General features: G+C 43.1%; 1 protein-coding gene across 2 annotated transcripts in view; it reads left to right on the top strand.

The window, feature by feature from the left end:
- The window catches only part of LOC146656747 (tetratricopeptide repeat protein 28-like), a 185,458-nt gene that overhangs the window by 132,792 nt on the left and 27,339 nt on the right, over positions 1–25,327 (top strand). For both annotated transcript variants that reach the window (XM_085424517.1, XM_085424519.1), the window contains exons 6-8: positions 11,823–12,330; positions 23,425–24,221; positions 24,361–24,905. In XM_085424517.1, coding sequence (XP_085280643.1) covers positions 11,823–12,330; positions 23,425–24,221; positions 24,361–24,905 — 1,850 coding nt within the window. The remainder of the gene's footprint in view (positions 1–11,822; positions 12,331–23,424; positions 24,222–24,360; positions 24,906–25,327) is intronic.

Below are 25,327 nucleotides of genomic sequence, written 5' to 3' on the forward strand. Positions count from 1 at the left end.
GCTTAGCGTGATTAGAGTTGCGTGATCCTCTGAAGAGTTAATGATGAGAGAAGCAGTAGCTCCGCGGAGGCCAATCACACACTAGCCTCTGACAGCACACGGAGGCTTATCTTGCTCTATGCAGTGTGTGTTTCTCTGACTGCGTGTTTGTGTGTGTGTTTGTGTGTGTGCACCACATGGGCTCTAATGCGTGGGAACATGTATTTGATGGGGTTTAGCTATCATTTCTCATGATAGTGTGTATTATCATTTACCATGAACACCATTAAAAATATGCATGATTTCTTTGTCTGGGTGTTTGGCATTTGGGGGTTTATGGACATACAATGAAGAATCCATAATCATATAGCTTCATTATGCCAGTGCCAGACATAGATCCAGCACAGGAGGGGCTCTTGGTACCTCCGGGTCTCGTTCGGGGCTACACACCACACTGAAGAAGGCCGTTGGCTGTTTTCCCCACCCTCCCTTCACTCTGCGGGACTGACTGACAGGCTTAATGACGCTGTCGGGGTTACAGCATGTCTCCAACTCATTTTCGAATGTGATTGAAGTTCGCAGTGGGTAGCTTTTCATCAGTGTTGAGCAGACAAAAGGGACCTTTTTCAGTGTTGTCTTTGTATGTGTGTGCAGTTTGTGTGTTTGCACATGTATGCCTGGAGCTCAGATGAGATGCACAAGAGAAATCACTTTATGGTTGTAACCCGGACTGTGCAGGAATCCCATGTTCCCAGAGATGATAAGCTTTCTATGGGCTTGTCTCTAGTGTGTACTTCACTTGTTTATTGGATGCCATATACTGTATATAGACTGTGTGTGCTGATGTAGTGTCAGAACTGTGGACACTGCACAAAAAAAATGTATGTGCCGGCTGGTGTGTCATTATGCCAAGATCTTATACAGTAAGAAAATTCAAAGGTTACACAGCAATACAACACACAGGAAGTGTTACTTAAAGAATCTAGTCTTATTTATTCTCCTGTGTGTCTATTGGATATATTGCTCAGTAGGCTGGTGTAAGACTGAGTACAGTCCACCTTCATTTGGCCATTTGTTGCTGCAGATGTGAGATGAGTCATGTAATAGTTGTTGGTGTTGGCTCAGCTGTAGCTCTAACTCCATCCTCCTTTCCACCCCTCCTTTTTCATTTCCGTCCCCTTGTGGCTCTCTTCTTCTCGTCTTCTAAAGCAGGGAACTTGCCTTTATTAAGCAGCAGTAAGGCATATGTTATGGCTGTGAAGCCTCCATCCTGTTGCTAAATGGCAGTGCAGAAGTGGCCTGTGATTGCTCCGTCACTCCAGTGTGAAGTGGGCAATCGAACGTGGACAAAAATCCACTTTGTTTCAAGCCACACTGGCGTGTGCCCCCCCCAATCATTCCTGCCCATGACTGATGGAAGTAGAAATCGACTCGTGCTTAGGGAGTTTAGTGGAGTCTTCCTCCTACGTTGGCGAATCCCCCTTCTTACATTGCGTGACCTGAACACAAGAGGCATTCCAGAAAAAAATCAGGCCTTCAAATTCCAACCCAGTCCCTGCAGAGTGTTTGGTAAACATATTCGCCTCTCTGCTCTCTCTCTTTCTAGCTCTGCCTCCTTATTCCCCGAGCGCCCGCTTTTCCCTTAAATTCCTTCAGTGTGTTTTTCACCAAAATGTGATGTGATTTCTTTTATTTTTCTAGGAACGCCTGTGCTAAAGAAGAAGAAATAGATGTGCTTTTTTCTATTATTTTGTTTATTTATTTACAAGAGGGGGGGGGTTACTTGTGTGTGTGTGTGCGATGCTTGGCTGAGATGCCAGCCTAATTCGTGGCTGAAGGGCTGTAACAAAAGCCAATCACCCTTCTACTCTGGCTCCTGTTCTGCCACAGGCGAAAGATACAATCAGGGCCCCCGCTAGCAACTATTTACCCTCTCTGTCAATCAGAGTCCCATGGCACGTGCTCACAGCTGAAGGCACCACTGGCAGGTAGCCCAGCGTCACCAACAAAACATGCCTTTAAAAGCGGCGATTATTTCTGGAATGTCCCTTCCTGTGTCCTCTGCACCACATCCCAGTGCTAAACCTGGAATGCCGCTGATCTCTCATCTGCCATTGTGTTTTTTTTTGTTTTTTTGTAGTCAGCCTTGTTCTTAGTTGTCCGCATTACCTGCAAATGAATGCCGTCAGTAATGCTCATCTTGGGGAATTTTCCAACTCAAGAAAACTAATTAGGCAATTTGGTTTTGATTGTTCTGCCTTCACTCGCGGAGTCGCACACATTTAAAACAGGAACAGCGTCACCCCAGGAGGTGCACACATCTCAAATGGGACGGAGAATGGAATGTTTCTGGGATTTGGTTTCCATCATGTTGCACTAAGGGAGCTTACCATCCTCATTGTCTTAAATCTCTGTCACAGTGGGAGGTAGTGTGCACATGCGTGGTTTTGAGTCTACGTGTATTTGTGTGCATATGTGGGTAATGTTTTTTATGAATGTGTAATACAGCCCAGTGCTGAAATCCTCCTTTTAGTCTTTATCAGGAAGACCAGTTCTGTCCACCTGCGGCTGAAGCAAAGCACCCAGTGGTGCTGAAAGCATGGGGTTAGTCTGGTGTCGCTCGGAGGAGCCACTTTCTATGGAGCAGTGAGGTGCGAAAGTGCTTTGGAGGGATAGCCGCAAAGTGCTGGTGTTGATGCCGTGTTCTGCAGACTGCCTAGGCCACAGTAGCCACCACCACCAGGCTTGTAATTACATTTGGGGAATAAAAGCACAGAGGGAGGAAGAGATTTAAATGGTTTGTGTGCCTGGCTGGAGGTAGAACAAGGCCTTTTCACTCACTCAGCTGCATGTCTTTGCTGATTTATTTTCCTAATACTGCAAAGCATGATGACAAGAGTCAGCATTAAGCATGATTTAGCTAGCAATTTAACTTGCACACGAGAGGTGAGAGATTTTCTTGATGGGAGCATTTGATTTTATTATTATGTGGCATTCCTTGTTTGTACAGAGGACTGAAACTGCATGTTTAGCTGCTTTTGGAGAGGAGCAGCTGGCATCATGTACCACTGCACATTGTTCCCCAAGACGGACTCCAATGTTCATTAGTGATGCATTAGTGATGTAATCTAATCAGCTTAAAATTTACATTTGAGTTCACCTTCTCCAGGGCATAACAAGCAAGAAAACAAAAGTCAGATCTTTTTTTTTTTCATGAAAATAATACGTCCAATACCTAAAAAAATACCCAGAAATACCCCAAATGTTTATATAGTTATGTGAAAAACATAACAAGACTCTCTACAGTCCTGTGAAAGTACACCACATGATTTAATAGCTTCTCGAACCACCTTTAGCAGCAAAAAGTTGAAGTGATCCTTTTCTGTATGACCTTATCAGCCTCTCACATCATTGTGGAGGAATTTTGGCTCACACTTCTTTACAGTGTTGCTTCAGCTCATTGAGTTTTGTGGCCATTCATTTATGTACAGCTCTCTTACAGTCCAACTGCAGCATTTCTGCCAGTTTGAGGTCTGGACTTTGCCTGGGCCATTGCAAAACCTTGATTCTTTTCTTTTTCAGCCATTTTTCAGATTTATATTTTCAGATTTATATTTTGGTATACAGAGTTCATATTTGACTCAGTGACTACCAGGTCCTGTGGCTGCAAAGAAATGTCAAATGAGCACCCCTCCACCACCATGCTCGACAGTTGGTATGAGGTGTTTGTGCTAATGCGCTGTGTGTGGTTTCCACTTGTCATTATATTGTCTTGTCTGTTATTTAACAGGACGACTGAGGCCTGTAGAGTCTGAGATGTAGCTCTTGGGTTTTTTGCAGTTTCTTTGAACATTGTTTGTGGAACTTTGGGGGAATTTGATGGGACATCCACTCCTGGGAAGATTGTGGGATTATTTTAACACACACCTGAATGCTCCAATTAGCAACCTTTCAGAACCTCTGCTTTTATAGAGTTGCTTACACTTGCAGATGATCATGTAATCACTTGCAGCACCTAACTGTTCCTTACCCCCGTTCCTTTTAATTGCTATGGAAGTAGTAAAGCTGTACTGTTTTTTTCACAGGACTGCATAGAGTATTTATAGGACCAGCGGACACAGACCAACGTTGGCATTTATGGCTACCTGAAAAATCATTATTCATTCTCTCTTTCATGGTCACCACCAGTTCCTTAAAAATATGTGGCTCATTAGCTGCTAGATTTTCACCAGCAGGTATTTCATCAGCTCATGCCAATTTTACTCTATCTGCTGTGCAGATATTGTGCGGTGGGTTTATCAGAGCTTTTTTTGTTGACAGCAGTATTTTGTTGTTTCTTGTGGAAACAGGGTTGATGACAGTATGATTAGTGAGATAAAAGGGGCCAAAAAGCAATGTTTTGTTTGGTCTTTCAAACATTCATTTGCCCCACTGTTAATGAAAAAAGACTTATTTGTGTAGATTTAAATATTTTAATAGAAATTTGATATTGTGTTCTGTCTGTCAAGTGTACCTCTAAGCAGTCATTTAACTAGTCCGCTCATAATACGATTACTACTACTAATAATAATCATAACAAAAATAATAACCCAGGAAATGTGATCCTTCTGATCTGGGATCACTTTCTGTTAAGCAGAAAGCAGCAAACTCTGTTTCATTGCTGCTGATTTACTGAGAAGACAGAGGAAGGAAACTTAAAGATGTGCACTGCCTGTCATGACTAATTAAGCCAGTGCATCTTTACTTTTTAATACCCCTTTCTTCTCTTTACTATTTTCAGCATTGATCTAGATTGTGAGAATGCTACTTTAAAAACAAAAAAAAAACTTGATAGAAGTCAAGTTCTGTTTCACAGAAATCCGATGTGGTCTAAACCCATTAGGTGTTAGTGTTAGTGGATTAGAGGAGAGCAGTGCAGGAGCGCCTATCTCCCCTCTAAAAGAGAACTGTGAGGTGGTGATAGTCTGGACGTTTGGTTGTCACTCTTCATTTCATTCTTTGTGTCAGGGTGCTCCAAGCACCAACTCTGGCCAGCTCATATTGATCCGGGTCCTTCTCTCCTCTCCTCACAAGCACACCAAATTTTCTTGTGCACCATTAAAAAGATTGAGCTGTGTAGTTCGAAATGCCAGGCCTGATTTGTCCAGCTGTGCAGACTAACAGAGACACACCACTTCCCATCTTTAGGCTTCTGAAATGCCCTTGAATAACCCATGACTTGTGCGTCCTTGGATTGACTGCCTGGTATCCTGCTGAATGCTAACAGATGCGAAGTGGAGGCCTACAAGCTACGCTATATTTGGCACCATGTCCTCAGCCGCAGCAGGAAACCGTAACGGCAGCTAATTAGCTTTTAATGGATAGACTTTGAAACCAGTGTTATATGATGACATGGCACACCCCTTTTAATCTAACTTTAGACTGTTGTGTTGCTTTTGCAGTTTCTTTTATCAGTGTTTGAATGACATGAAACTCAGGGCACTGGAGGTTTTGCACACATGCAAGCCTTTTTTGACATTGTTTTCACCTTCCGGAGATAATAAAGACAAGTTGCCGTGATGCTGAAAACTATTGTGGGTCTGTCTTTTTCTTGCGCATAAAATTGATCAGGAATCAATCGATAGCAAACGGATAAAGAGAGGGACCTATAAACAGAATTGATAATGACACGTGGATCGATAAAATCATGTCAGCAGCCACCCCAGTAGCTTATCCCACCTGCAGTACCTTTGGATTAACTTAGAGTAGTCATTTTCAATTACCTTCAGTATTATTAGAGTTTAAAGAAGGTGTTTTCCGCTCTTCAAAGCACCGTGCATTTCTCTGTTCTGTGTCCTTTTGCTTGAGGCTTTGCAAACCTTGATGTTTACCTCAAGCCCCCCCTGCTCTCAGATGACTTTGAAACACCACTGTGATTTCCCCTTCTGTCACCACAAGGTCTCTCAAGAATTGATTCCCTACAGCAGCAGGCATCACACACAGCTATGCCTGTGGAGATTTGACTTTAGCACAGAAATAAACAGCAGTGTCGTGCAACCCTTCAAGGCTTTGCTCTGATTTAGAGTACATTAAGATTCATTCACAGTGCCCCACTTCCCCTGTGTGCCACCTCTTCAATTTCCTCCTCAACCAGACTTTAGATTCATGTGTTTATATCAGCAGGCAGGAGGGCTGTTTTTGCATTTGAACAATGCTGACATCCTGTCACAGGGGACGGGCACTCTGAGGTAGGGGACTGCTGAGGGTGGGGGGCTGGGAAGCTCAGTTACCGTGCTGCCCTCTCTTTCTTTTCCTCACTTAACATTTGGCCATTTCTGTAAGCCTTGTTTTGTCTAGCATATTGTCAGAGAGAGGGAGCTTGAAATATCAAACCCCCACACCACTTAAAGGGAACAGTCAAATTTTCCACCAACACCAATGGAGACTGTCAGGTTCAATTTTACTCTGTGCCTCTAGTGTTCCTCCCTCTCAGCTGCCTGTTTGCCACCAACTCACAGGCTATAGCCTCAAACAAACGAGTGGATATGAGTAGAAGCATGTTCCAGAACACCGTTGCAAAAATGTGGCTAAGCACAGAAGTACACACACACACACACGCACAGATGCGCAAACATGACAGAAGACACAGAGCTCAGGGATACATGCAGAATATTTGTGCGTTAGGTTGTGAGATAGTGAGATAGTAAAAATGTGGCTTGCCATGTCGTTATCGTTAGCTAATGATACACGTTATTTTGTGTCTATATGTTTGCAGTGAGTGTGCAGCTCTGTGTGACTGCAGTAGTCAGTCTGACAGGCAGCACAGTAGCTGTAATGAGTGCCCACTGCTTGACCTTTAGTGACAATCAATCCTTTGTGCACATGTCCATTGAAGGCTAAAGGAATTATTAACCTTCCTACCTCTGGCGTCATTCATCTGCACGCTGGAGGTTACACAGGTCAGAGAAAAACAAGTGGCTCCGCTGGTATCTCTTCAGTCTGAATAGATCAAATCAGCTCTGGTGATTGATTAACGTAATTGGCAGCCACCAAAATTATATCTGTATTTCTTTTCTTCTCAGACAAAAACAAATAACATTCCCACAAAGGCGCAGTTGATGATACGGCCCGTCTTTCATTGATTTGCAATTCTGGAAGCAACAGAGTTATGACTTTTATGAATGTTATTTTCAAAGTTGGAAAGGAAAATAGAAACGGGGCTGAAATTTGCCTCCGAAGATGCAACGTTGAATTGAGCTTGGAATGCAGCGAGTTTATCAGCCACCGTGGACTTGTGTGCGTTCGATATGTGTGTGTGTGTCTGTTTGTGTAAGCTCACAAATGCGTGTGTGAAAGCGAGCAATCAGGCACAGCTGTACCTGCCCTCGCTTGGCAAAGCAGAGCATTTGCCTGCTTAAAAAAACAGAAGGTTCTGCTATGGCAGAGAGGCAGTCATTTGGCTGATCTAATGGTGGCTCCCATAGGATCCATATCTGTGTGCAAACACCGAGCGAGGAAAGAGAATGGAATATACACCCATAAAACCAGATGAATATTTTATCATACAAATCCCCACCCCCAGTCCTCCAGAGTGACGTCGCCAGCGTGCCTCCTTTATGTTCCCCCCTTTTTCTCTCTTGTTTTTTCATACATGCATATATGTGTTTTTGGTTTTCGTTGTTGTTTTGTTTCGTTTATTTTTTTGCATGCATAGACAAGAACGCTCACCTTTAAAAAGCCTCGTTCAAGTTCCTTTGAGAGCATCTGTGACTGGTCTGTTCCGTTTATTACTGTTGAGATGTTTTCTTTTTTGTCAAAATGCATCTCTGCAGGTGAATTCAGATCTAAAGACATCCTCGCCCTGGGGGCGTCTCCAGCATTCTCTTCTCTCATCCTTCAAACACAATCTCTTCCATAGCCTTTTATCAGGCCCCATTCCTCCTCCTCCTCCTCCCACTCTACTCTTCCCTGCACCCCCCCGCTCCCTCCAGTGTGTGGTTCTGTTCCCTGCCAGCCAGGCTCCTGTTGCTGCCTGAGCCCAGCTCGTTAAGGGAAACACTGGTGCATGGTCCTCCTCACCTTCCCTCTGCACTGCCTTTTAATTAGACAGCTGTTCCTGTGTGCATGCGTTTTGCAGGAGGATACATTGAGGTGCGAGCGTGTGGTGTTGCAAATGTTCTCAGTCACACTAGTCACCTTTTTGAAGTGACTGGTATCACTTCAGATGCTTGTTTCATGCCTGGGTTAACCCAGGAAGTTAATGATGGCGTATACTCGATACATGGTAGCTTTTATCAAACACAGCTGACACAGATTTTTGCTGGTTTGAGCTTCTTTAAAATGAATATTTGTTTATTTAGCTTGTGTATCTCTTGTTCTGTCTCCCTTCCCTCACACCCAACCGGTCACTGCAGATGGCTGGACATTCTTTCCTGTTAAAAGGGAGTTTTTCCTTCCCGCTGTCGCTGCCGTTGTCTGATTGTTGGGGTTCCCTCTCTAACAAGTCGTTGTTTGGTGCTATATAAATAAAGTTGACTTGTGTTTTACACATATAATGAATGGCAAGCACTCAAATGTGTCATTTAAATACGTAACATTGGGCTTTTTAAATGGGCATATTGGACTACTTTTCTTCTTCTGATTACTCCTCGCCTCTTCCGTATAATACCATTAATAAGACTTTACTAAAATAGGAGCTACTCTGCCCTGCTGCAGCACATGCCTTTTGGACAGAGGGTAAACTTTAACATCTTACACCTTACTGACCTCTAATTCTATCACTTTTATGCTATGTGCACTTATGTTTAAGCCAATATAGCAAGTTTAGCCTTCAGACCTTTGTGATTTCTTCTTTAGCTCAAACCTGTGAAGAAGCGTGTCTCTGACCAGACACAGATACAGCCACCAGGTTCAGCTGAAGAAGCAAAGGGCAGAGCAGTGGATGCTTGTTTGTACACTCGCCCTTGTATTTGTTTGCCTATTTTTGTTCGCACAGAAGGAGGTCCCACACCTATGTTTATACGAATAGTAGTGGGAGTCTCTCTACAAGGCCAGCCATAATCCAACTATTTAGATCTCCATGGCAACCAGGCTTGTCCTATAAGCTCTGCCAGTGTGTGATGATAGCCTTGGTTGTTTAAAGTATATCAGACCTCATAGGTCCAAAGTGAAAAAAAGGAGGATGTTCAAAGAGCCATAGTCCCACAGCTGCAAGGCGAGGCATAACCACACAGCTCAGTGCTGCAGTGAAGTGGTGGGCAGCACTCGTCTGTTCCAGTGTAAGAAATAAAACACACACCAGGGGCTCAGAGTCACACAACGTGCATACCACCAAGGCCAGTGATCAAAAGCAGCCTCGCTGCATGACATAAGGGGCTAATTATGTAAAGTATAATGCATTACTTCTAGCATGTTCTATGAAAGCAGCCATTTCTCTTATGTGCTACAAAATATAAACATACTTAGTTGTGGAGTCAAAGAGAGAAAAACCAGCAAGAAATCCTAAACTACTGTCCCTGTTAGGGGAAAAAACGGAGCCAAGCATTTCTGATTAACATGTCATCTCAGCCCGTCCTCTATATCCCTCTCGTTCCCTCCTCTCTCCCCGGCAGAACTAGTTTACCTTTCATTAGCAGACCTTTGGTGCAAAATGTGTTTGCTGATAAGAGCCAGTGGTTTATCAACAGTTTATAATGGACGGCGTTGGGATTAATCAAATCAGCACACATCCGGAGAAGGGCTGGACTCTGTAAACACAATCAGATCTGACTCTCCAGACGAATTGAGCGGAGCGGGGGAGACGAGCGTAAGAATGTGGAGGGAGGAAAGATAAGTGCAGAAAAGAAATGGACTCAAATTAGAATGAAGTCAATTTGGCAGAAATTACGCAGCATTATTCCTCTTCCCCGACTGAGTGTTATTTTTTGTAACTAGCGGGGAGTCAGAATGAGCAGTGTTGGGGAGGACTGCAGTCAGAAGTGAGAAAGATTCATATGGTCCCAAGCACTGTCCAAAAACACCGAGCCAAACGCTGTGTATCCTCTGTAACTGGGAAGGCTGGCTCCTCATTATCTGCCTATCTTGGCTTCCATCTGAGGAGAAAATGCAGCGTTGCAGTCTCACTTTAGAGGGACACTGATCACAAGAGCAACTCATCTCAACTGGAGAATGATTGTGCCCCCCTCCCACTCCCCGTTTTCTCTCCCCCGTCTCCCACTGCGCCCGGTTGAAGACAGACAGAAATGAGGAATCCTCTCTGTTTTTCTGCTCAGAAGAGTTGAAGTTTGAATCGGAGAGATGGAGGGAAGCTTCAAAAGGCACATGTAATTGAGCAGCTCTAGATAGGCTATCTGGGAACATGAAACAGCAACAGTTGTGACGGAGGGATAATTGCCTCCCTGAGCTTGTATAATGCCTTGTCGAGTCTTTAAACTTGAGCAAACTGCTGGAAGTCCTTATGTCAGCAGGTAATTGATTCCAGGCATCAGCAGCTATGTGAAATGACGGAACAATAGCGCTGGATTGGTGCATTAAAAAAAGAATGTGTGAAAGATTCAGAGAAAAATGTTTGTCTTTATAAGCATTTTCAAGAGTGTCCGATTGTATTGATTTTTTTTTCTCAGCAATCTTCTTCGCTTTTATATTTATTCAGAGCGCTCAATATTTTCATTAAGTGGTGCTGGAACGATGCAAAAAAAAGAAAACAAAAAACCCCATCTCCTGCTCTCCAGTTCTTTAAATCGCATCCGTATTTGTATTTGTTAAGCAATATGGAAATGGTTAAAGCGAATTGAATTCACGGAGGTCCCTTGCCTTTTCTCACGACTACATTGGGTAGTTCAGCCTTTGCTATAACTGTAACTTTTAATTTTCCAGTTTTGACTTTCTGGGTATGTTATGATCCAGGTCATTTCTGTTGCTGAGGCTGCACGCAGGCCAGGATGGGCTCTAATGTGGCCTTAACTGTCAGGATGTCTGTCCTTTCCTCTGGCCTCCCTCCAACCCTCTTCCTGGCTGGTGGATGCAGAGTGGGACCTCAGGAAGGAGATGCTTTATTAGATGCCCCTGCATGAGTAATTGAACATCTGTTCACACAAAGACAACTGACCCTAATTCCCAGCTGTTTATCCTCCATATAAACAGCTAATAAGCTTGCAGTGAATGTGCCATATAGGGGGTCAAAAATCTACTTTTAGAAATCTCTATATTTATATACTGAAATGCCTCCTATTTTGCAGGTATAACCAGTGTTTTCTGTAATTTCATTTTCACAGATGGACGTTGGTTATAAAAATGGAAAGACTGACTAAATGGCAACGCCTGGAGTCTATTTCTGTTCTCCGTGTTTTTAGCGCGTGAGAGCTTGAAAGCAGTCAGTCAGTTGGCCGCCCGCAGCTCTGGTGTGAAGCTAAAACACCCATTCTCTCCCTCCTGATTAGCAGTGTCTTTGTTCCGTTGGTGGTGGCGCGCCACGAAGCGTGATTGCAGTGGGCAAACTGGCGGCTTTAAAACAAGCCTGCTGCTGCGCTGATCTGCATCACACTTTACCCCCCTCCTCGCTCAGCCAAAGACAAAATCAAATCAGGTTTTGTTTGTTGTTCAGTCTCTGAGCACTAAGCCTCCTATGAGATTTGGGGAGTTTAGATTTTCCTTCTTTCCTTTCTTTTTCTCATTTGATCTACAGTACATCTGGGTAAAGGGACATATTGGTGTGGGTGGGGAATGTCTGAAGTAGAAGCAAAAAACAAAAACTCACTGTTGCTCAAATGTGGGTGTAATTAATTGTTTTTGTGTTTTCTTTACATTTGCATAGATTTTAGTATCTTGCTGTTTATTTCAGTATCTGCCTTTCTCTTTTTCTCTAGGCGGCCTCAATGGCACTGAGCAGCTTGGGCCATGTATATACAGCCATAGGGGACTACCCGAATGCCCTAGCCAGCCACAAGCAGTGTGTCCTTCTGGCCAAGCAGTCCAAAGATCAACTGTCTGAGGCTCGCGAGCTGGGAAACATGGGAGCCGTCTACATTGCCATGGGAGACTTTGATAATGCTGTCCAGTGTCACGAGCAGCACCTGAGCATCGCCAAGGCCCTGGAAAATAAACGTGAGGAGGCCCGGGCCTATAGTAACCTGGGCAGTGCTTACCACTATCACCGCAACTTTGACAAGGCCATGTCCTACCATACTCACGTTCTGGAGCTCGCGCAAGAGCTGGAGGAGAAGTCCATCGAGATGAGAGCCTACGCAGGACTGGGTCATGCTGCCCGCTGTATGCAGGATCTGGAGAGGGCCAAGCAGTACCACGAGCAGCAGCTGGCTATAGCCGAGGGCTTGAAGGACAGGGCTGCAGAAGGAAGGGCCTCTTCCAATTTAGGTATGTAAGTTTAGGTTGGATGTTGTGTAATGTACACTGTGGTCTTCAATACTGTTAGGCAATTTCTCACAATTGTAACACACAGAATGATGAACAAATACATATTCCTATATCTATACATTTATCTCTAATTAATCTAAATCTGAATCCATAGTAGAGTCTAACAAGAAGAAAGAAAGATAATACTGTAACTATAAGAGGTGACGTCTTATGCTTGGAGACCAAAAGCTGTGTTGCATTCACAATCAGGAGGCTGCGTTTGAACTGATGTACTGGGTCAGCTGGTTGTTAACTGATCGCACTGTTTAAGCAGTTCATCCATAAGACATACAGACAGCCCTCGGTGGTTTATGTGTTTTTATGCTCTTACAGCAGCAGCAATCATGTTATCCTCTGTGTTGACAACCACGAGGTAAACTGTATAATCATGCTGCTCCTTTAGAGCTCTAAGGATTAGTTAATAAATTGATTAGTTAATCAACAGGAGATAAACAAGCTTTTCTTTGTCTGATTATAGATTGTGTCTTGTTGTGTTTTGGAGAATAAAAAACAAAAAATCGGATTAATTTATGTTCGACTTTGAGCAATTACAGTTGACAGTAGGGCTGCCACAAACGATTATTTTGATAGTCGACTAGTCACCGATTATTTTTGCGATTAGTCGACTAATCAGATCATCATCCATTGGACGCAAAACTACAGCTTATTGCACCAGCAGCATCTGCTCTTATATAACTATCATTAGCTTACAGCTTTAAGTGTTTAAGGTCTGTGCTAACTAAAAATAAAGACAAGATGATAGTTTATTAAATTTTAATGAAATTTGCGGATTGTTTCGGTGAAGTTTAATAAACTCCTTGCTATCTAAAATATAACAGGACACTGGAGTATATTCTGGAGCATCTCACACTTCTGATAATCAGTTGTCTGCTTGACGTTTATTCAGCTGTGTAAAAACTTTAATCTCAGACAAACTGATTTACTCAGGAACAAATAAAACACTAAAAAAAAAAAGCCAAACAATAACATTTTAAGTTATCTAAGTGACTCATATATATTTAACCTGAGTAGCGAAAGACGGCGGTGGGTTTGAAAACGATTTGCGGGGAGTCCGGTGTTCTCACGGCGCTAGTGAGCCTAGCCCCCGGCTCGCTAACGAGCTAGTGGGTAACAGATGTCTCCGAAAACGTCGGAGCGCTTTTGAAAATATGTGGTGTCCTGATAAACTGAGCAGATATTTGAGGTTTACACAGCTACATTCTCGCCTGAAAATATGTTAAACGTTTATTTTGTGACCCAGAAAGAATAATAAGAGTAACATTAAAACTAACCAGCTGCCGCCATTGTTGGAAACTGCGCTGGGCCGCGCTATGAATTCTGGGACACAGCTGCTTCTTCTTCTTCTTCGGGGTTTAACGGTAGCTGACATCCTTGTACATGCAATGCTGCCATCTTCTGTTTCAGTCCGTTATTACACTCTTAAATCCTGCCACTTATTCCTGCGTCTTTTGTGATCTTACAAAGCTTCAAACGACGCGTCGACTATTAAATCAGTCGTCGACGATTTTGATAGTCGACGTAATCGTGACTAGTCGACAAATCGTGGCAGCCCTAGTTGACAGCTTCCAATATTTACTGACATTTTGCAGACAAACCATTTAATCCATTAAACCCTTAATACTCACTTGCTCGGTGGAAGTTTGATCAACAAAATAACTTACATCTGTAAGTTTCTCTGTTCTTATAAAACCCTTTCCCTTCAGGAAAATGCACCTTATTTAAGGATGAATTCTCTTGTCTGAGTGGAAGTTGTGATCACGTGTCAAAATGGTCACTGCTAACACGACAGTTTGCGATGCCCAGTGTTTTCACGCATTTGTCACTTAACACAACTATTTCACACACATCCTCCATCAAGTCACCTCCTGTAAGACTTTTTGAGACTTCAGTTACATGCATCTGTTCTATGTGTTGTCACACACTTGAAAGTAGTTAGTGGCAAAAACAATCACTTTTACGTGGATAATTGCCATGTGGAATGGCATTGCAGCTCTTTTGCAGTTGCTGGTTAGTGTTCTTGTTCAGCACTAGAACTATTCCACATACGTGTTTGTCCCTACAATTAATTTCAATCTAGAAAGATGTAAAACTGGGGCTCAGGTTCAAAAATAGATCAAATTTTCAAATTTGATTTCAAATTTTCTACCAAGACTTCGAATACTTGCACTTTATTGGACATATTGCTTTGCATTGTCAGAAGTTGAGGTAAACTTTTATGTTGTTGTTGGTTTTTGTTTGAATGTTTTTACTTCTTCTCTAAAAACCGTCAGTCACCATATGGTGCGATCCCTCACTTCAAATGCCATCCTGTTCAGGAGCTCAATGACAGATCTATTTCAAAGCACATCCTCCAAAATGAGGAAGCATCTGGTAGTTTGATAGCAAGAAATCTTGTAGACTGGAAGTAGATAACATTTCAGTTACTCTATATTTACACGTAGCTGCTGTAAACCAAGCTTTCTTGGTTTAAGGCGTTTTTTGAATTAATACAGAACAATGGAGGAGACTAAAGAGATGGAATATGAGTGTTTAATGACTGCTCTTTGCATTGTTTTAGGCTGATTATGAGTTTGAGAGCCTCGTCTTAGGCTTTTGGCTATGTTGCAGGCTGCATTCCTTTGTCTTCTTTAAATGCGCTGCTTATTTATTATTGTTTTACTGAATATTTACGACTCATAAAGCCAAGCAGTATATTATACACTGAAAATATGCTGTGGTGTTACTTTATCATTACTATTTTGTGGAACGTTGCTTGCAGAAATATATATTTAATTCATAAATGAATGTCTCAAGTGGACAGTGCACAGCAGATAATGTGATATAAGGCAAGTGAAGTGCAAGAAGTCTACACTGAGAGCAAGGAGGATGGTGCATGTTAAAATCAGCTGTCATTTCTACTTGGAGACTGTCAGAAAGTAAATAGACCCCCATGCAAGTATGTAATTCTTAATGGGAAATTCCCTGACATAAATTTGCTCTGCTCTCACCTTCAGAATGGTTCAGACTTAATCACATCTTCCATTGAAATGTGAATGTGAGATAGATATAGAAGTTAGGTGGGAGAAAATGTAATATTTGATTGAGCCGGATCTTAAAAATGTAATTACAATCCAGTGTTTCACATTTAAATCCTGCTAAAATTATTAGAAAGTAACCTTGCGGAGTGTGCTGATATAATGATGAAGGGAAGCTTGGGGATAAAGGTGCCCTTTTGGATTTTCAACACCCGATGAGCAGTCTATGATAGGGGCAATTCTTCTGTATTTAGTCCAGCAATTACAACCTGTGCCGGATGACTTATGATAGCCATCAAGACCGTAGTAAACCCGACTCTAATGGACAACTAAGAGGCATAATAGTTCCTTCCAGATAAATTATTCCTGAACCTAATGCGCAAAATTGTGCAAGCAGAGTGCAGGGTTAATCAGCCAAACATAAATTGAAGCTGTCCTTTGACCAGCCTAATGGCTGCACGTTCTGTCTTGCTCTTAGCTCCAACACACACCTGACTTAAAAAAAAAAAAAAAAAGCAAGCTGGTAACCGGTTCCCATAAATTAGGGGTGCCTGTGAGGACGTTTTATGATGCTACATGTGAGCTTTATTACGAGTGGGCACTGTATGTTAGGCAGCAGATTTATTCCTGTCTGTAGTGTGATTGCTGTTATGATGGCAAGAGCAGTTTTATTCATTATTAACATTACAGTTCTTCCAGTCCATGACAGAGTAATGATAGTGTAGCTGATGTGGTATCAAAGACCGCCAGCTGGTGACGGAGCAAAAGCTAAGTGAGTGCGTGGTAACTATGAAGCCTGTTGCTTTGTGGACAGGTGCCTGGACATGCCTGGACCGGCATGTGGATACATTAGCACTCGACACCCAGGAGAGCTTGTTGCCCATCTCCGTGGTGCCTGATTGGTTAGCACTTGTTGTCTGTTTTCTCTCTCTCTCTTCACTTTTTGATGCCTCCCTCTCTCGGTCTCCCCATCTCTCCGCTCACCCCTACTGATTGTAATCTGCAGCTGTCAAGCTCCCAGTAATTGAAACTGACTTGATGAATCGCTTAATTACCTTTAATAGCTGATTCAAGAGGAGCTGAATAATGAAGATAACAGAGAATGAAGTGGAGGTTGTGAAGCATCAGTCCGTAATTGCCCCATTGTTGTTGTTTTTGTTTGCGCCACTGCGCCGTGCATTGTTTTTCCCCGTCATCGGTGCCCGCGAGCCTGCTTATGTAGCACAAGAAGATATGGACTAAAACTAACAGGATGCTGTCTCAGACTTCAAAAAAAGAAAGAAAAAAGAAATACTGCCTTTACGCTGTGCACAAAGAGGGAGTGGATGATCGAGTGAAGATTAACGAGCAGTGATAAAAGCGGAAAAAAACATCGTGAGAGGGATGGGCAGAAGTTGCAGAAAGAGGAACGCGCAAACTTTTATTATGCCCTCTCAGCTCGTCGTTAATGTTGCGTGTAGTGTGGGTGGAGCGGCAGCAGTTGACATGGCTCTGAGGTACAGTTGTATAGAGATTGCTGTGCTTTAATATCTAACCGCGATGCCCGGCGGTACCAGCAGCCCTGGCTCAGCACACTCTGACCTATAAAGGATATGAAAATGTTGCATTCCTGCCCCATTTATTATTCATTAATTGGCCAACTTACCCCCTAGTCAGCAATATTTAATATCTCAGAGAGGAATGAGGCGGAGGGGGACCCCATGTACTTCACATTTGTGGTATTCATGAAACAGAATGTAAATTGTATTATTCCCCCTGCCCACCCACCCACTCCTGTGCATTTCACTTCAAAGAGACTTCAAATAAGTTTGTTTGGAAGTGTTTGTGCTTTCTTAGCTCGGCCTTTTGCTGCTTGCTTTTCTTTAGTCACCCTGCTCCTTTGACCATTATGACGCACTGGAGTCACTGGAAACGTTGGCTCCTTCAAGCTGGAAAGGCTGGACGTGAAACTCCTAATTAAGCATTTTTTTCCCCCTTCTTTCCTTTTATTGTGCATCCTCAGGGAGAGCTTTCTGCTGATGTTCGCAAAAACAGAAAGAGGAAAACAACAGAGAGAGGAGTTCGCAAAACAACACGGAATCAGACAGTGTGTACTGCTGTGCTCTGTATTTAGATCTTGTCACTTGCTTCAGAAAAACAAAACATAACTTGTATAACGAAAGAGTTTCTGAAGTTGCTGTAATAAAGACTGTCTGCACTTTTAGTGCTTTTTAGCTTTTTCCCTTTTGCAAGTCATTTGAGAATGGATTGCATGTGTCAGTAGCACCGGCAGCGGACTTGGTATTTTAAGCGCTCGTAGTTGTTGGTTGAAATAAATTGATGCTGACCCTGAGATTAGGAGCTCATTGGCACCCAATTATGGAAGGAGTTAAATTGATGTAACCTTTTGAGTAAGTGCCATAAACAGGAAGAATAAACAACTAATTAGCAGATTTTATTTAAAAAGAGAAGAGAAAAAGATGTTGCTCGTTGTGAAATGATTTTACCGAATGCTCTCTCATCTTCCTCGTCAGCATCATAATATTGTGGTTGTGTGGACATGAATCCAGTACTTTTCGAGTGCTGACCATAACTGGAGCAAAGCACAGACAGGGACCAGACTTGCCTGGAGCACCGATACATGCGGATTATTCACTTTTGTACCTAAGCCTTTGGAAAAAGTGGTAACTGTGGATATATTAGAAGTCTGACCAGGAAGCGGCGGGAGCAAGAGAGGACTGAATTTACAGAGGAATTTAGTGGGCCTAATTGGCCAAACAGGATGAATGAATGCACATTGCAAGAATAGGGCTGTGAAGGAGCCAAGCAAATGTTTAAAAGTGAATTTATCTAAGTCCTGTGACACTTTTAAACTCTCCACTAATGGCCAGGTAAATGCCTTAAGTAAATGTTAGCAGGCCTGCAAGTAAGTGAGGAGAAAAAGGAGTAAAAGGAACAGTGGTTGGAGAAGAGGTCAAGTGGTGATGGGCCTATTATGATGTCAGGCTTACGTTACTCTCTTGGAGAGGTTTTTGAAAGAGAGTGTCTTTCTAGCCTGGCCCCACTTTTCTGTTTTGTTCCAAAAAGCAGCAGATGCTCTCTGTCTCCCCTTAGCATGGCCCCATTAATCTCATGACCAAATACCGAGCCAGAAACCGGACGAAAGGCCTCGTGAAACACTTTCATGATCCTTGTTCTTACACTGAAGTATAGCTCACCATGCAGAATTAGTACTTGACTCACCGTGGAGCCAATAAATGAAACAAAAGAGCTGTAGCATTGCTCTGCCTCGAACGACTGTGCCCTTTTTGCAGCACATGTGCAAATTCAGCATGAAATGTGACCTATTCCTAAACAGACGGGAGATTTTGCAGTGCAACCGAAAAAGATCAGATGATTGAGACTGAACATTGTTGGTTAAGAGGCAGGATGAGTCAGGTGTCAGTCGTGTATAGTACAGAGAGTACAGAGTACTTGGTTTAGTGAGCTGAAATAGGGGTTGGGGTCAATTGGAGCACAAAGGAGCGCAGCTCAGCCACAGGCAAGTGGCTGAGCTGCGCAGCACAGCACAGCGCTCTGTCTGCATGTTGTTGTTGGCAGGCCACCCGCCCTCTAAGCACGCAGCCATCTATCCACATCGTGTCATTCCTTGGCCTCTGTCAGTCAGACTGTAGGAGATGTCTGTGTCTGCGGGTGAGGATTAAATACCTTAAGTCCAACCCCCCCCAAGCTCCACCCCTTCCTGTAGATCCCAGGAGGATCTGATGTCTGCTTCAGCTCACTGCTTCCCCCAACAGATCATTACAATGCTATTGTGTATTGTGCAACTCTTTTAAAATGCTTCATATAATGTAGCATTTCATCCTTCATCCACCCTTTAATTTCCATACACTTGATATGTGGGCTGCCTGCACCGTTGCTATTATCATACAGTCATCTGTATCATCTTTGGAAGTTTCACATCCTCTGTATGAGTGTCATACTCAGACGGCGGCTATAAATAATGCTGTTTCAGTGCAATATTTCTTTTAACTTCATAAGAGATCCCTAAAGTTGAAAAATGTGTTAGCAGAGAGACTCTCATTAGCCATCTATAATTACACTGTATCCTGTGTGGGGAAGAACTGACTTATCATTTAAAGAATGGCTTAAAATATGAATGAAATTAGAACTAGGGCCTCTTTAAGAAAAGAATGATTACTGATGTTTTATCCTCTTTTGCCTTCTTAAATGGCTGGTTGTTTTTGGAAATTCTATACTAACAGCATCAAGTAGTTTAAAATAGTAGTGCATCTTTTATTTGCTTGTTTTTTTATACTGCATTTACAGTATGCACAAGGCTCTGTGCTGTGCTAATTTCCCACAAAACAATGCAGTAGTAATACAGATACCAAGCAGGCAGCCAGATGGCAATCAAGGCTGCTCAGCTTAGAAACTAAAGTCAATAACTCTTGAGTACATGAGTGCAGATAAAGTTAAAGACGTAGCACACATCCAGCTGACAAGGACGGCTGTCAGAAAGTAGCAGTGTTGTGCACTTAGCACGTCCAAAAGTATATTGGCCTTGTTGACTGTGGTGCCACATCAGTGCTAAAGAATACTGTGATGAAGAGCAAGAAGAAAGTAAAGTTGAATTTGTTTAATTATTATTGTTATTCTTATTTAAATGATTAATTAATTCATGGTATTGAATAGGTATCTGTATTGGTCCATAGGATAGTGGTTAACACATTCACCTAATATGCAAAAGATCCCCGATTCAAGACTGGGGTGAGATGCAAATCCCAGGAGTTGTGGGTCAGGAAGGGTATCTGGTTGAAAAATATGCACCTCTGTCTGCTATGGTGACCCCTGGTGAATAAGGGAACAGCCAAACTAAGCTTTTATTGGTCCAGAATTTCACAATTGGTTCCCTAGAAACTAAAATATATTCAGCTTTTTATTCAGCTATTTATGGCAGCTGTGGTACTGTAGAATGTGTTGTAAATACTGTCCAAACTCATTATCGTATCTCTCAAATAGTTCTTGGTTGAAGCGGAAACCAAAGACCGAAATATTAAAGAGAGACACTATTCTACGATTGTGTCCTGGTTTTCTCCATCATGTAACCTAAAATATTGACCTCATTCTGAAATAAAAATATAGAACCCCAGTTATTTCTGTTTTTTGGACACAGACTGGTCACCTCTTTTCCTGGTATCAGCCCAGTGGCAGCAGCAGCATTGTTTGTAAAATCCTCTTAGCTGACTGCAGGCAGCAGCGCTCCGGACCTTCCTAGCTCCTCGAAGAATGACACAGTGACTTACTCAGAACATGACACCATCCCTCAAAGTCATCACTGCAGCATATCCCTCTATGTACAGCCAGCTGTGTAATGAAAAGTGACAACACATTGTCATGCTTTTAATGTCTTTGGTCATGGGGGGATGGATAGGGCTCTGTATAAAAGTATTTGGATTGCATAGTGTCTGCTTTATCCTGGGTTTTTTTCCACTGTATTTTTTTTCTAAAGCTGTGTAAAAGAACAATAATTGAACCATATTTTTAATACATTTTACTAAAGTGCATTTAGTGTGCTTCACAGACTTGCAGTAAAATCAGACGTTAAATTGAGGGGTAAGAATGATGTTTTGATTTGGACAGTATGCAACGATGGCCTCATCCGCTAAACCTCGTTGTACTAAGTCCCAAATTTTGTGTTGCAGCAGTATTTACCATCATATCTGGTATGGTTTTATTTACTGCTATGCTGGATACTATTCCCAGAGGGCCTCATAATCCTCTTACCATATGGGGGGGCAGAGAATATATTTTCTTGCTTCAAGTGTGGTTCCAGGCATAGCCTGAGGCTTATGGCAATTTTGGCTGCATCTTCCAAGTCCAGCCATAAACCTAGCCATACTCCCCCAGCCTCTGTCCAGTCTCCTGCCTCCTTTACCCCTGCATCCGTCAGCGAGCCCTGGATCCATTTTTAGCCTGCAGCATGGAACATGTTTGCTGGTAATACATCAGTAGGCATTATAAGATCAGCCTCCACTGGGGAAAGCATAACCTTGGGAGTGACTTTGTGGTTACAACTATCCGTACTCTTCCAACTAGCCTGCTGTGAATCTTAACATGCTTTCACTCTGAGAAAAGACTCTAAGGAATGGGAGCACTTGGAAGTTTGTCAAACTTAAAAGCCCCATATTTATTCTTATTCGCGCAGTATATACAGCAACATGCATTTGACTCATTATGAAAGTCATCATTTGGATTCTGAATCCTTCCTTTCCCATTTGGCAGCGCTGTTTCTGTTTGGGTTCTGCTGTGTGGCATGCCTAGCATACCAATTCCTCAGGGCCGTGACCTGATGATTAGAAGGTCAGTTCAGGTTGTATCACTTACACCCGAGAACACAAGCAGGCAAAGAACAACATATCAGGTTTGATTTGTCGCTGGGTGTGTGCCGCATGCTGAATCACGGTCTGAATTAAGCAGGCAGGGGATCTTTAATTATGTTTTCCCCAAATAAATCTAAATTATTTGCAGGAAAGGCTGGTGGATTTATTTTCTGTCTAATTTTAAAACATCCAATTCAGGCAGGTTTAGTATTTTAATTTGTCTCCTATTTTACACTTAATTGAGACTGAAATATTGGTGTGTATTGGACCATGTAAATGTCTTGCAACATTTTCTGAAGTATGCATGCACTGTGGGTATGCGTATGTATACATAGACAAAACTTGCGATGTGTCAAACCGGTGTGCAGTCCAATGACTCACACTGCAACGACACCAAAGCTTTTTTCCATTGGCATCAGCCAGATGTGCTGCTTTTTAACTCAGCCAGCATCAGAATGCGTTTCCACATCTACTGTGTAACTTCTGCAGTCGTTTGAGCCTTCTGTTTAGTTTCAATCCCACTGTTTACGTAGCCTATGTTCGGGCTCATAATGTGGCAGGTTTCGGATGAAATGAATGGGAAAACACACATGGTGGTAACTAATCCCAGCGGCACCATCACACACTCACCACAAGCCACAGAGCCCCTCTCCATCCCCAGTTCCCACCCACTCTGGCTCCAGAACTGTTTCCATCCCTTGTGTCCCATCAGCGGCTGAACCCCCTTCCTACTGGCCCATTAGTCTCTGTGCTGATGCAGCAGAGCCGTGATGGTCAGGCGGTATGGTAGATGAAAGACTGAATTATTTGCCTTGCAGCTGTTTTCTTCGTCTCCATCCCGCAGCCACCCTGTCTACAATTTCAGTTTACTTTAATTCTATCATTGCCATTATTATCATTGAAGGCTAGGTGACAAAGCAAACGAGGAACCATACAGATTAGCAGTGAGTCTTAAAAGCTCAAAGGAAAGGAGGAGACGAATGGTCGATTTGCCACTACGGCTCTTTACTCTCTGCTGTGTATTTGTCATTTTGTATGAGTACAAAGGTGTGGGTGTGCATTTGTTTGGATGTGTGTGTGCCTGTGTCTGTGTGTGTGCGTGTGTGTGTCTGTGTGCCAGATAGCTGCCTGGCTGTGGGGTAAAGCTATTATTTTTCAGAGGATGGTATTTTATCTGTGATAATATGCTCAATAGATTGGGTTCTCCATTATTTATTGTTTCTCCACACTTATCAAATTTTTTTTCTAAAGTTGTTTGCTGAGCTTTCCATCTGCTATTCACACTCCCCCGCACTTTTACTTCCCCTGTCTTTCTTTCTCGTTCACTCGTAGCTATTTTCAACCCTGTGGAAAAGTTGTTGATTTTGGTAAAATCCCTGTAAGACACGATCATCAAAGACAGCTTAAACATTCAAAAGATTCTATTTTAGTGTTATAATAACTCTTATTTGATTGCACTACATTTTAATGACCATAATTCTGTGGGAGAGTGTGTTGTGTAAGCAGAGAACAGATGGCTCGGAGAGCCTATTTTAACAACCAAATGACTTGTTTTGTACACGAAGAGCTGACGAGGCACTCGAATTTTACTCAATTACAATTTTCCCCTAAATGGGTCTTTAACTTCATCCTTTTGCTTTCTCCCCCTCTCTCCACAGGCATCATCCACCAGATGAAGGGAGACTATGAGACCGCACTGAAACTCCACAAAACACACCTGGCCATTGCTCAGGAGCTAAATGACTATGCTGCTCAGGGCCGGGCTTATGGCAACATGGGTAATGCCTACAACGCCCTGGGAGCCTTTGACCAGGCTGTTCGCTACCACCGTCAGGAGCTGCAGATCTCCATGGAGGTCAACGACCGAGCCTCACAGGCCTCCACCCATGGCAACCTGGCTGTGGCTTACCAAGCTCTGGGTGCTCACGACCGTGCTCTGCAGCATTATCAGAACCATCTCAACATAGCTCGTGAGCTCAGAGATGTCCAGAGTGAGGCGCGGGCTCTGGGAAACCTCGGCAACTTCCATTGCTCTCGAGGAGAGTTTCCTCAGGCTGTACCATACTATGAGCAGTACCTCCGGTTGTCTCCTGACCTCCAAGATATGGAGAGCGAAGGGAAAGTTTGTCACAATCTGGGTTATGCCCACTACTGCTTGGGCAACTACCAGGATGCTGTCAAATACTATGAGCAGGACCTAGCTCTGGCCAAGGATCTACATGACAAACTGAGCCAGGCCAAGGCATACTGTAACCTTGGTTTGGCTTTCAAGGCTCTAGGAGACTTCACTAAGGCAGAGGAGTGTCAGAAGTACCTGCTGTCTCTGGCCCAGTCCCTGAACAATGCACAGGCTCGCTTCAGAGCTCTGGGGAACCTGGGGGACATATTTGTTTGTAAAAAGGATGTGGCCGGGGCCATTCAGTTTTATGAGCAGCAACTGGCATTAGCTCACCAGGTGTGGCCCCACATAACACATATTGTTCTAGAACAATTCTTCTTATTAAAATGAAAATGTTTATTTTGTTTATTTATTCATTTATAATTATTCTGTTATGTCCTTTATGCCAATATAGTGAAATTCTTTCTTGTTTCAGGTTAAGGAGCGTAGGATGGAGGCCTGTGCGTATGCTGCCCTCGGGGCCACCTATAGACTTGTACAGAAATATGACAAAGCCTTGGGCTACCATACCCAGGAGCTGGAAGTGTACCAAGAGCTCGGTGATGTGTCAGGAGAGTGCAAAGCCCATGGTCATCTGGCTGCTGTCTACATGGCCCTCGGGAAGTACGCGATGGCTTTCAAGAGCTACGAAGAGCAGTTAGAACTCGGTCGGAGGCTGAAGGATCCTGTTGTGGAGGCTCAGGTGTATGGAAACATGGGCATCACGAAAATGAATGTAGGGGTGATGGAGGAGGCTATTGGCTACCTTGAACAACAGCTGGCCACTTTACAGCAGCTGAGTGGAAACGAAGCAGTAATGGACCGGGGCAGGGCCTATGGTAATCTGGGAGACTGTTACGAGGCTCTTGGAGACTTCGAGGAAGCCATCAAATACTATGACCAGTATCTGTCAGTGGCTCAGAGCCTCAACCGCATGCAGGACCAGGAGAAAGCCTATAGAGGCTTAGGCAATGGACACAGGTGAATCTAGGAATTTGTTTCAAATGTACTTTTTTGATATTATCAGAAACACTGTTTTTCAGCATTAATATCCTCTTGCTGTTACGGCAACAGATACTTGTATCGGCTCAGTTTTAAGTACTAATGACAGTACTTTGCATATAATTTGTCTCCTTGCTCTCACAATTATGGACCACCATAGTTTAGAGACGCCTCGCTGTAGTGAACAGCACTTGGATGTGGTGCTAGCCGTCTCAGTAGCAGCAGCCTAGCGGCCCTGGCCTTATCTGTATGCAAAGTGGCTTTGGCACACAGATGTCTGAAACGGAGGGATGCACAGTTATTTCAAGACAACCTCTTACATCTTGTGTCTCTTCGCCGTTCTATTTCTCCTCATGCCTCAAAGAGCTGATAGCAACCTGGGAGACTACACTGCAAAATAA

The sequence above is a fragment of the Rhamphochromis longiceps genome, linkage group LG12 (assembly GCF_057381845.1).
Source record: "Rhamphochromis longiceps isolate RC_006_pf linkage group LG12, R_longiceps_female_GT1.1, whole genome shotgun sequence".
In the NCBI taxonomy this organism is placed as follows: Eukaryota; Metazoa; Chordata; class Actinopteri; order Cichliformes; family Cichlidae; genus Rhamphochromis; species Rhamphochromis longiceps.